The 12,934-nt window shown below is 46.0% G+C and overlaps 1 protein-coding gene and 1 long non-coding RNA gene across 3 annotated transcripts in view; one reads left to right on the top strand and one right to left on the bottom strand.

The window, feature by feature from the left end:
• Positions 1 to 1,693: 1,693 nt before the first annotated feature.
• Positions 1,694 to 4,911, top strand: LOC115590640 (uncharacterized). Its single transcript, XR_003985794.1, has 2 exons — positions 1,694 to 1,959; positions 4,579 to 4,911. It is a non-coding gene; the product is annotated as an uncharacterized LOC115590640 (long non-coding RNA).
• The window catches only part of htra3b (HtrA serine peptidase 3b), a 44,851-nt gene continuing 34,583 nt past the window's right edge, over positions 2,667 to 12,934 (bottom strand). Inside the window, exons 5-10 of one of the 2 annotated variants that reach the window (XM_030432087.1) lie at positions 7,184 to 7,378; positions 6,966 to 6,998; positions 6,605 to 6,719; positions 6,466 to 6,523; positions 4,070 to 4,165; positions 2,667 to 3,954 (exon numbers count right to left, since the gene is read on the bottom strand). In XM_030432087.1, coding sequence (XP_030287947.1) covers positions 3,786 to 3,954; positions 4,070 to 4,165; positions 6,466 to 6,523; positions 6,605 to 6,719; positions 6,966 to 6,998; positions 7,184 to 7,378 — 666 coding nt within the window. In that variant the 3' untranslated portion in view covers positions 2,667 to 3,785. The remainder of the gene's footprint in view (positions 3,955 to 4,069; positions 4,166 to 6,465; positions 6,524 to 6,604; positions 6,720 to 6,965; positions 6,999 to 7,183; positions 7,379 to 12,934) is intronic. The other variant, XM_030432088.1, reaches the window with a different exon arrangement.

Below are 12,934 nucleotides of genomic sequence, written 5' to 3'. Positions count from 1 at the left end.
AGACAACACAAGGGTTAATACCGGCAGTAGCAGGCCACCGAATTATAAAGGAATGACTTTCCTCAGCAGAAGGTGTTGCGTGAACAAGCCCTAACGGCAGCATGCCTTGATGCGCGTGACTGCGAGGGCACGTTCATCGCTGCTTGCAGTTGGAATTACATACTGTAATTTCGAGCTGCTTGCGAAAAAAATTGCCAGCAGTTAATGTTACTTCAGAATCAGAATTAGAATCAGTATACCTTTAGTGTCCCACAAATGGGGGAATTTGTGGGACGCAGAAGCCAAGGAACAGAACATTACAAAAATAAACTTGTGTATACATATAGACATGATTTTGAAAAAAAAATAATTATTGAAAATTAACAGTGTGGCAATGGATGAGAATTTTTATTTACAAATACATATAATGAATTTGGGTATTGATAAAAAGTAGTATTAGTGGTAGTATTGCACAGTGCAGAGTGAGGTCTATTGGGAGCAGTGTTGGTTGTAAAGTCTGACAGCAGCAGGAAGGGAGGACCTGCGATAACGCTCCTTCACACACTTAGGGTGTATCAGCCTGTTGCTGAAGGAGATGCCCAGAGCTGTGAGAGTGACCTGCAGGGTGTGGGACTCCTGCACCAGCAGCGATGACAGCTTGTCCATCATCCTGCTCTCTCCCACCACCTGCACTGGGTCAAGAGGGCATCCCAGGATGGCGCTGGCCTTCTTGGTAAATTTTTCAAGTCTCCTCCTGTCTGCTGCTGAGATGCTGCTGCTCCAACTCTAAACCATAGAAAATGGCTGATGCCACCAGAGTCACAGAACTTAACAATATGACCAGCCTGTCATGGTGGTTTAACCTACCTAACTTCCTGAAATACCAATAACTGTTTACTCACTGGCAATGATGCGGAATTAATTAAACTTATTATACAGTGACATTACTAGCAAGGCAAGGGTTGTAATTTCACATTTTTTCTCTTACCATAACAATATATGTAGAGAGACCACCTGAAAGCCAAAGTGTTCCATCTGTTTTTATTTTTATTTGGTTGTAACCAGAATGAAACACAAAAACTGGCTTCAGCCCTGTGAGAGACTGCCCACTGTCAAAAATAAACTCATGATCTGTCAAGAGCTGGGAATGGAAGAGTGATTATGGCTGAAAACAATCACTGTCTGTCTGCAGTGACTTTATCACTGAACCTTAAAAAGAGTTTCCTCTGTGTTTTCTTCCTCCACATCCCATCATGGGAGACGTGTTTCCCCTCAGTAATGTTTATTACTGGCCATGAGATGAGTTCAGCTGTGTTCCACACAGTCAAGTATTGCACTACTCTGCAGCATTGCTCCTAAATGCCTGACTGGTGTAGCTCTGGGTCACAGTGTTCTTAACTTTGTTCATGTTTATGTAATTTTGAGCTGCTTGGAAAAACAATAGCCAACAGCCAATAGTGAAGCAATATGGTGTGTAATGATCTGAAGATACTGATTTGATTTTAACATAGTCATGACCCACAGTCTAGATACAACCAGCCTAAAGGGGAATAAAAAGCAGATTCACAATTTGTAAGGCTACCCTTAGAAGAAATGGGAATGATAGACATATGGAGAATTCTCAACCCTCTTGAATAAGACCTCCCACATTATTCGGCATCTGAATGCCAAGAAAAGACAATGTGAAGACTTTTTTTTTTTAATACAGGCTTTGACGAGGAAAATAAGACAACATATGAAAGAAAACAGCAATGGCGAGGTCAAATCGCATACAAATTTGGCTTCCTTGGAAACAATTGTTTGAAGAAATATGGAAGAAATTATTTAAACAATTCATTAAAAAATAACAAATCCCAAGGTAGTGATGGCAACCCTGTAATATGGTACAAAATCTTTAAGGAAGAGTTGATACCACCACACCAGGCCTCTTTTAATTGGACTCTAAAATGAAATAATACACCACCAACAATCTGAAGCCAGGTAAGGACTGATGTGAAAGTTATAGACTGAACTCAACACTAAACATAAATGCCATAAAGGCATTTGATTGTATTAATTTGACATTTCTTCATCAAGTATACGAGAATGATTCGGATTCAATAACAAACCTGCAAAAGTGATAAAAATGCTGTAAGCTGCTCTAGAATTAAATCAATTGAAATCTGATGGATATAATATGGTTGCAGAGATGGACAGGACAGGGATGTCATCCATCCCCAATTTTATTCACAATCTTTATTGAGCCTTTAGCCCAAGCAGTCTGGCAAAGTACAGAACTCAATTAGCATTCAATTAGATTCCATCTTACAACCATCCAGGAATCATATGACATCAATTGGAATCTAAAATCAATTAAATATTTTGGTGTGATGATCACTGAAAGCATTTTTTACTTGTTTAAAGCAAATTATAACAATTCAAAAGAAATACGAAAGGATAAAACAAGATGGTCTACCCTGCACCTAAACTGAATTGAAATAGTTAAAATGAATATATCATAGTTTAACAGATTCAGACTGTTTAACAAAGTCCCACACATCTCACAATGGTGCTTCGTGTCATACAACTTACATACAGTAAAAATGACATAACATCCAGTATTTGTGCTTATGAAGGACTCTCAAGTATTAAATAGCATGTTGATGTGGAGGTTCAAAAAAACAAGTTGGCTTTAAGTTTTAAGTTGGCTTCTGGAATTTAATCAACCCAAAGAGACGGCCTACATAAAGCAACTGTGCAGTCTTTTTTTTTTTTTATGACCAATACTGCTAAGAATAATCTAAACTCCTTGAGAGAACTCATACATGAATTAATAAAAGCAGAGTTGAGGAAGATAATTCAAGAACAAAATTGCACTTCATCTTTATTCAATAATATATCAGTCATTTTTTAATTCATCATTCATTCATTGACCAACAAGCACCTGGTGGTCAGGCTCACTTGCAAGGGTCAAGAGTAGGGTGCTGCCAAGGCTGAGGAGTTAAGATGCTGACCATGATCTGCAATATCCCTACTTTAGATACAGCCAATGACAAGTCAGTCCTTTGTTCCCAGAATTTCCAAATTAGTTGCTATACTGACATCAGGCTAACCAATGTGGATTCTGTCCTGGCCATCAAACAGTCAACGAAAAACAAGTTTTTTGAGTGGCTGGTTGAATGCTTATGAGCATATTCCCCAGTTATAAGAAACCTTTTTGGAAATAAAAAAAATGCTTAAGAGCGAATACCTTGATTTAATTATTATCATTTCATAAATTTACCAGCAAAAGTATCAATTTAATAGGAAAGAACCTTCATCAATTTTGCACTTGTCTTGTAAATTTTGTGGTGCACCTTGAGATGCTGACTGACCACCATTATTACCTCACATTAAGAACATATTTTCTTGGTACTTGAGGTTGAGTAAGGTTTGGTCACAGTAAATGTGTCTACAGGTTGAGTAAGGTTTACACATTTACTCTGTCTACAGGTGTACTGTCTCTACAACGTGTAGACACATTTACTGTGACCAAAGTCATAAAATCAAGTATTTCACATAAATTAAATGGGGTGGGGGTGGGAAAGGAGTACATGTTTCCATTTTGTTCCAATGGTTACCTGGTCTGAACATGTTAGGGGCACAGCTACAAATACTTGATACCAAAACTGCATTGTACCATGTTGTCTATGGGCTCTTATTACATTGGTACAGTTAATAGTTAATGTGAGCACTTGACAGACATACCACTGCACAGAGCTTCCACTGAGTCATCGTGTGACTGTTCCTTCACAAAAAGAGATTCGTCTAATTCAAACATTACATGTCTACTGCATAATGATGTCAGGTTCAATGTTGAAGAGAAGGTCATCGTTGTCCCTCCTGACCTCCAACAACAGGGCTGTCTCCTCCTGCAGTGCCTTTTGCAGATCAGCTGTGGTCTTCAAAGGTCTGCCATTCAGTTTCACAATAATGTCACCATCTTTGATACCACCTCTGGAGGCAAAGACATGAATGAAAAGAAACCATTTTGCTCTACTTAAAAATGAAAAAGAAAAAGTAAACTCTGTAATACTTTTGTTTGAGAAAATAATAAATTAATTAAACGTACTTATGTGCAGGTGAGTGAGGAACGACCTCATGAACAAAAATTCCACTGGTAACATCAGGGAATTCTGAGTTCTGCTGTTTTAGCTCTTCAATTAACCTGGAACAAACAAACACAAACCTTTCTCACAGGTCTATTATCTATCCAAGTTTCCCAATATTTGTGAGATTTAACTATTTCAATTTAGGAACCAAGAGTTGAATAAACGAGTATTGTAGTCAAAACCACCTAAACCAAAACCAAGTCATGATCACAACCAGAGTAAATAAGATCAAGAGAACCAAGACAGGAGAGGTTGAGACCAAGTCAAGGCAAAGATCAAGGCAGCAAGAGACCAGGTCGAGACCACATGCCCTGCAAACCATAGGCACTCCATAAATGTATCCAAAGACTTGTCAGAAAAGTTGAGATCCCTTTACTACTGCCAAACACAAATACAAGTTATGGACAGAGGGTATCACAGAGGGTGCTGATCAATAACACCTCCTCCGACGTTTTGGTCACCTCTACAGGTTCCCCTCAGGGCTGCGTCCTCTCACCTCTGCTCATCATCCTTTACACCGATGACTGCAGGTCCACCCATCCAGACTGTCATCTGGTAAAGTATGCTGATTCCCCTGTCCCTGCTCTCAGGCCCCTCACATCATCACAGCTCAGTATAGCATGATTTTGTGGAGTGGTGTGATAAATCAGCCCTGAAGGTAAACACGGAGAAGACCAAAGAGATGGTGGTGACCTTTTGCAGCAGGCAGAGAGAGCTGGCTGCAGCTGCCATCAGCACAATCCACGGGAGCAATGTAGAGCTTGTATACACCTATAAATAAAAACATTCTATGGACATTTTATTACTCCTTCACAGAGTATTTCATCCCTTTTCCCATCACCTGCTGGTTGCACTTCATAAGCCTGCAAAGCAGGACACCCCTGCAGAGCACAGTCATAGTCTTCTCTAAAATCATTGGACTGCTTGTAAGAGGACTGCACTAACTTGCTGCTGCCTCTTAATGCACAACCCAACTTAGCTCAATGCTATTTTGCCACCTCATGTAAAAACTGTACATTTCTTATTTTATCGTTTAGTCTGTGCTATTCTATTCTATTCTATCTGACTTGTTTTGTGTCTGTGTACAACTACTATGTGCCTTGAATTGGCCCCCAGAGAAAAATAACATTTTTTGCATTGAATTGAATTGAACTGAATTACTGTTCTATGGCCCGAGCACTAATCAGTGCAAGAACCTATTGAATCCATTAGGATTATTAGGGCCCAAGCACTGACCAGTGCACGGACCTATTGGAATAACTACGATTCTTCTTATTATTTTTCTTCTGCACATTAAACGCAGTTTTGGAGCACTGAACATACCCCAAAACTCACCAAACTCGAAATATACGTCACATTTGGTGAAAAATTTGATAATTCCACATGATTCAGGGGACTCTATACCGCCCCCTGCTGTAAATCCTCACCTCCTACATGCACACAAATTTACAAAATTCGGTATGCATATGTGTCATGACCAGACGCACAAAAAATGTCCTTGGACCCTCAGTCATACAGGAAGTCAGCCACACCACAGACTTCACATTCAGTCATTATTATCATCAGACCTATAACATGAAAAGTTATCAAAAGCTCTTGCCTCCTTTATACCTGGTGGGCGTGGTGCCACGGTCCATTTTGATGCTTCACCATGAAGCAGGAAGTCCTTATAACTTCTACATAAAATTACACACATGTAGAGGTTGTCGCCCTGAATACATCTATGCATCAATACTGTGTCATATCCATAGCGCCACCAACTGGACACAGGCTGTCAGCCTCATATCAATCAATCACACTTCCTACATGCACATACATGAAGGAAATTCAGTATGCATATTACCAGACGCACAAAAAACCCATTCGGACGCATATCCTCAGTCCAACAGGAAGTCGACCATTTTGATTTTAGCTGCCCTTTTCACCCATTTCCATGCCTTGTACTTTAACAAACTCCTCCTACAGTTTTTGCACCACAGTCGTCACAGTCAGTCAGCATCATCCTCAGACCTTGAAGATGAAAAGTTTGCCTACGTCATAACTGGTGGGTGACTGCGCGGGACTGCAAGAGTGTATCTGGACTCAGCTGCCGGTTGGGCTGCCCTACTGCTACAACTTCACCCAGCTTGTCTCCACTTACAGTAATGAGCCCAGAAATACTGCAGTGACGGTGTGTTTACCAAGGCAACTACGGCCCACTAGGATTGTGGATTAGGATTTTTAAAAGGCATTTTGAAGCTACACTATCAGAAAAGCACAGTGAAGCGAACTAAGTGAAGAGCAGATGCCAACACTCTATTTTCTTGGTTTGCCAGATTTCCAATCAGCACAATAATTATCATCACATCAGACTTACGCTGGTGTGATGGTCAGCATCCTGATCCCGATAAAACGCTTCTTTGTTGATATTTCATCTGAAAGAGACCCCAAAAAGTTTCTATATTTTCAACAGTATACTCACAGATGTTTAAACCTAGCCTTGTGATAATACTCACCTTTGCTGTGCTTGTTGAGTGAATCATTGAGGAAGTGAGTAATCCTGTCAGAGGGAATGGCAAATGAGATTCCTGCTGCAACCTTCAGGGTGTTAATGCCGATTACCTCGCCATCCTAAGTAACAGATGCATAGTAGGGCAATGTTAATAATGGCTTTTCACCTTTTGAGGTTGTTAGGATGATTTTCTGCCTCAGGGCAAATTTAAAAAAGTACAACTGAGGACAAGATTTCTGACGGTATCTGGAGTAAGAGTAGAATGGGCCTATGTATGGATGCCTATGTGCACAAAGACAGTTGCAGTGGTTGTTCACTAATTATCAGGTATTTTTGCAGCAGTTATGAAAGCATCAGAAGCTTACCAAATTGACAAGAGGTCCACCCGAATTTCCATACTGTGAATGAGAACAGAAAAAAACAGTAGTGTGATGTACAAATGTCACAAACACCTTAAAATATGCTGTTTACAACCCAACAAAATGAAATAGAACAACACTCCAGACTGAGTGTTTCTGTGTAAAAGAAGAACATCTACTGCTTAATAATGGCTGGCATGTTGTCTGGCTTGCCATATCCTCACATTGATAATAGCGTCTGTCTGAATGTAGTCCATATCCGAATCCCTGAGGCCCAGCTCCTTGCCATCTCTCTGAGTGGTGCTGACAATGCCAGTGGTGACAGTGTTCTGTAGTGCAAATGGACTGCCGATTGCAACCACAAACTCCCCGGGCCTTAGGTCTACACTGTGGCCCAAAAACAAAGTAGCCAGCTTTGTCTAAGAAGAGGAACAGAAAAGGGGAAAGATAAAGCTGTAAAAAGATAGACGTTATTTGTGGAAAACGCTTCAATCATTCACACTCACATTCACACCAGCAAAAAATGTTTCTTTCACCTAACATGCTCTGGACCAATGGAAGGACATTCTGTTAAATAAATAACACATTTAGGGCCATCATGAAGCCAAAAACACAAAATATATATTTCTGAATTTTGGATACTGTTTTTCTTCTTAGAGGATGTGAAGTAGAGACCAGGTTAAAATGACATTCAATTTAATTTCAGTTGGAATCTTTAAAACTAGCAAGCAGCATCCCACTGTAAATAAAATAGAGGTAGCGATAGGCTGAAAACTAGATGTTCTACTGCAATGTTAATGACAGTCATAACAGATTATTGGGGTAATAACCTTTAATGTTCACCTCCAAATGCTTTTGTTAGTTAGGCTTCTGTTAGGCCGTTTCCAGCAGAGCACTTCTCTCCAACAATACTGGTGAATAGTATTTGTATATTTTCATACAGGCATATACTGTAGAGCAAGTACAAAAATATGATTGTTTGTAAAAGTTTGAACGTCTGCATCTGTGCTACATTCTACCCAATTCATTCTTTCACAGCCATGCAACCTCTGATTCTCTACTTTTACCTTGTGTTAGAAATGTATGTTTGCCTTTCAATAAAACTTTTAGATGGATGCTTCACAAAGATCTTCCCCTTTACTAACCTTTGATATTTAGTGGAACCACAGCTGACATGTTTTTGTTAACAAGTATTAAGCTAGAACTAGAAAAATATGTACAGGCCATCAGTTTGACTGTATATTCCTGTGTGTTTTCTTTGATGTTTGGATCAAGTCTTTTTTTGAAAAATGATATCAGTCCTGTCATATTATTTCATGTAGACAAAGTCCAGCTATTTAGCCATGGGGAAATTCTGGGAAAGGTAAAACATGATCTGGAAACATTAAAAACGATCCCTTGAGGTTTAACTTATAATATTGTCAGAGGAGTGATGCTGTCAGCCCCCCTTTGGTTCTGCCTGCCAGACAGAAGAATAAAACTGAGAGAATTCGCTCTCTCTCGCTCTCTTCTTTTTAGATTTTCATCCAATTACTTTTACTTTTGCAACACACTCTAAGACAAGCGATCCCTGCAGATATCAACTACATGTTGATCTTCTCAATTTTATAATTTAGGGCCGGGCTTTTCAATTGGTGGCCCCAGGGCCGGGTCCGTACCCTGAAGAATTTTGTACCGGCCCTTGGAGTGAGGTGTAGTTATTACATATGGGTAATCTCATATAGTGCATGACTATGATTAATTGTGCATTCTATCATGCCGTAGGTGGCGGTATACACCCCTTTAAGCCATGGTGGCAAAACAAGTAGAATATCTACCTGTCTCGGCCGGACATTTATTTTGGGGGACCACACATGACCAATCAGTGTCATTTGCACTTTAGTGCTGCGCTCTGACCACTGTGACCGCTCTCGCTCTGACTTGCTTCTTTCAAGCCTAGCAGGAAATTTGGCTAGCAAGAAAAATGTCTCTCTCTACCTTAAAAAAAAGAAAAGTTGACTCAGAGAACGTATGGTTACATTGTAACCTTGGTTCTCTGAGTGAAGAGACTATCTCTCCACTCCGTTACATATTCCATATGTACGGGGATATGACCCCCGCTGCTTGTCAGGGCACTTGGATATTTCTTTAAGACACACCGGCTTGCCTGGCCACGCCCCATTGCGTAGCTATAAAGCACCTGCGCCGGCGTGTAATCACTGATAGTTGGAGTGAAACGTGTCTCCGAGCGGCCCAAGGGCTGGAGAGATAGTCTCTTCACTCAGAGAACCAAGGTTACAATGTAACCATACGTTCTCTATCGTCTCAAGACTATCTCTCCACTCCGTTACATATTCCATATGTACGGGGTAGATCTTTAAGACACCCCGTGAGGAGACGGTGCAACCCACAATCCCATGTGCAACAAACGAACTATTTACAAATGAACACTATATACAACTCCCCGGAGCAGGCCCTGCAAGTCGCTAGGGCCGGCCATGGGAGGGAAGGACTGCCGGGGGAGCCCGCAAGATGCAAGACTGACCCAAGGGGGACAGGCGAGGGCCCCGCAAGACGCAGGGGCCAGCCTGTTCACGGAGCAACCACTCAATCAGCACACAAGACGCAAGGCTGAGGGAGAGACAAAAATGCCTACCGTCGGGCCACGCCCAGCACACTCCCCAAAGGAGGGGCTGGTGGCCACATTCAACCGGTAGAACCTGGTAAAGGTTGACTGAGACGACCACGTGGTGGCGGAGCATATGGAAGCAAGGGAAGCCCCCCGCCACAAGGACCATGAGGCTGCCGCACCCCGAGTGGAGTGGGCCCGGACCCCTGGTGGAACAGGCGCACCTGACAGCACATAAGCCTGACGGATCGTGTCCACAACCCAGTGCGACAGCCTGGATTTTGACAAAGGCCTGCCCAAATGCCCATGGTCGTAACACACAAAAAGCTGGTCGGACTTCCGGACCGCCTGAGTACGACGAATGTACGCCATCAGGGCCCTGACCGGGCATAGTGCGGACTGGCTCTGCTCAACCTCCTCGCCAGCGCTGGGCGAGGAGAGAGACTGGAGCTTGACTGACTGAGCCAGGTGGAACTCAGTCAGGACCTTAGGCAGGAAGGCAGGGTTGGGGCGGAGAACCACACTCGAGCCGTCTGGGGAAAACCAACAGCAGTCACCATGCACCGACAGGGCATGGAGTTCACTCACCCTTCTGGCCGAAGTGACGGCGAGCAGAAGGGCGGTTTTCATAGAAAGCCATTTGAGGTCAGCACCCCCAAGAGGTTCAAAGGGGGAACGCTGAAGGGCCCCAAGGACGACATCCAAGTCCCAGGGGAGAACTGCAGGACCGGCGGTACACACCGTAAGTCGCTGGGCCCCTCGAAGAAACCGGGAAATAAGCACACAGTCCTCTGTACTCAGTGCGATTTCCCCGATGCGCACTGCATTGATTGCTGCCACCAACCCTCGCAGTGTTACAGCGGCCTTATGTGCCTCAAGCTGGGACTGCAGGAACTGCAGGATCTCCTGAGCCGAGGCCAAATGGGGGTCCACCTGGTGAGACACACACCAGGTGGTAAACACCTGCCAATGGTATGAATAGGCAGCCCTCGTGGATGGAGCCCGGACATGCTGGATTGTCGCCACCACAGGCTCCGGCAACCCTAAGGCCAGGAGCCTGTCCCTCTCAGGGGCCAAGCCACCAGCCTGAGCCCCTCTGGAAAGGGGTGGAACAGGGCTCCATTCGCCTGGGAGAGCAGGTCCCTCCGGTGCGGGAGCTCCCATGGCAACCCCTCCAGCAGGGGTGGAATCGCTGAGAACCACAGCATGTGGGGCCACAGAGGAGCCACCAGTATAAGCCGCACATGCTCCACCAGAACTCTTCGGAGAAGAGGCTGGAGAAGAGTGAAGGGAGGAAAGGCGTAGAGCAGAACCCGGGGCCAAGGATGCGCCAGAGCATCCCAACCCATGGGGGGATCGTTGTTCCTCAGGGAGAAAAAGAGCGGGCAATGCGTCGACTCCCTGGACGCAAACAGGTCGACCTCTGCCCTGCCTAGGCGGCGCCATATCTCGGAGACCACCTGAGGGTGGAGTCTCCACTCCCCCGGCTGGGGCCCTCCCCTCGACATGATGTCCACCGCGGAGTTCAGTGCCCCTGGCACCTGCACGGCTCTGAGCGAGAGGAAGTGTGGGTGAGACCACTGCCATAGGATGGTTGCGAGCTTGCACAGGGCAGGGGAGCCGAGGCCCCCCTGTCTGTTGATGCTAGCGGCCGTCACTGTGCTGTCGGTGCGGACGATGACGTGGTGACCCCTTAGCCTTGGCAGGAAGCGACGCAGAGCAAGGAGAACCGCCCTCAGCTCTAGGACATTTATGTGCTGGCACAGCGACCGGCCGGTCCAGACCCCGTTGACACCATAGCCTTCGTGTACGGCGCCCCACCTCGAGGAGGATGCGTCTGTGTACACTAGCTGGCGATAGATCACTGGACCCAGGGCTTGGCCCAGCTTGATGTTTGCTGGGACCTTCAACCACTGGAGGGCCCTGTGAAGCCTCCGAGAGACCACCACTTTGGTCTTGTGGGACCTCTGAGGGCACAACCCCAAGCCCAGCAGACACCTCTGCAAGGGCCACATGTGTAAGAGGGCAAGGGGGACCACCTGCACCATGGCTGCCATTAGGCCCATAAGGCGAAGGCAGAGTCCCCAGTTGACCAGAGCCTGCAGCTGGAAAAGGGCGAGGCAAGTCCTGAAAGCCTGCTGCCTCTCCAGGGTCAGAGCAACCGTCACCCTGCTTGAGTCCAGGACCATCCCCAGGAAGGTGGCCACCTGGGAAGGCTCGAGCCTGCTCTTTTGTGCTGTGCACAAGAGAGGTCATTGTCATCAGAGGAAAAGACGGTTTCCACATCCACGTCCTTCTCCACGGCTTCTTCTTCCTCCCTGCCTGACCCCGAAGCCGGGGGCGGGAAAGAGCTAAGCGGAGGCCAGACCACCATAGGCTGAAGAGGAGGCAATGGAGTCTGCCAGGCTCCTAGATACTCCCTCCTCCCCTCCGAGGCTGTCGCCATTCTCCCAATTTTCTGTCTCGGCCCCTCAGAAACATGGGAGCCTGCACGCTTTGCAGCAAAAAAGCAACAGCGAGCCTCCCTAGTACGTGCAGGCAGAATAAAGCAATCCATGCACAACTGAGGATTTTCCTTAGAGACCAGAGCATGCTCATGTCCCAAACACAGCACGCAGTTATCATGCCCATCCTCTAGGGGCATGGCCACCCCGCATCCCTCCTGGTCTGCCATACTGCCAGGGGCCGGAAACCGGAAGTACTTCGCCACTTCCTGTTTACCTGCTAGCCGGCAGCACCGCAGCTCGCTTGCTTGTTATTTGTTTTTGAGTGTACTCTGCGTGCCGGCCGCTGTGAGGGCCGTACGCTCACGAGGGGATGGGGGAGAGTGCTTGAACTGGGAGAGACGTTCGCCGCCGAGCGCGTCAGCCCAAGAGCCGCGGGCAATACGCCGGGGAGAGGACGCCGCCGAGGCCGGGAGCCAGAGACCTCCGGCTCCCAGACCAGGTACGCGATGTGTACCACACTAGCGCGTCAGCTTGCGAGCCGCGAGCAATACACCGGGGAGCGGGAGAGTGCTTGAACTAAGAGAGACGTTCGCCGCCGAGCGCGTCAGCCCGCGGGCCGCGGGCAATACGCCGGGGAGAGGACGCCGCTAAGGCCGGGGGCCGGAGACCTCTGGCTTGCCCAGACCAGATGCACGATGTGTAATTACCCCACCGAGCGCGTCAGCTCACGAGCCGTGAGCAATACGCCGGGGAGAGGACACTGCTCCAACACTGTCAGTACTCGGCTCTATCCACTGAGCGCGTCAGCTCACGAGCCGCGAGCAATACGCTGGGAAGAACCCACAGCTACCACTGCCGGGAGCCAGAGAACCTCCGGCTCGACCAGGCAGGATGATGGCTCTGCTGAGAGAGGACAGAAA

Source organism: Sparus aurata, chromosome 10 (genome assembly GCF_900880675.1).
Source record: "Sparus aurata chromosome 10, fSpaAur1.1, whole genome shotgun sequence".
Lineage (NCBI taxonomy): Eukaryota > Metazoa > Chordata > Actinopteri > Spariformes > Sparidae > Sparus > Sparus aurata.
Note: the sequence above shows the minus strand (reverse complement) of the source record. Positions and strands in the feature narration are given on the sequence as shown.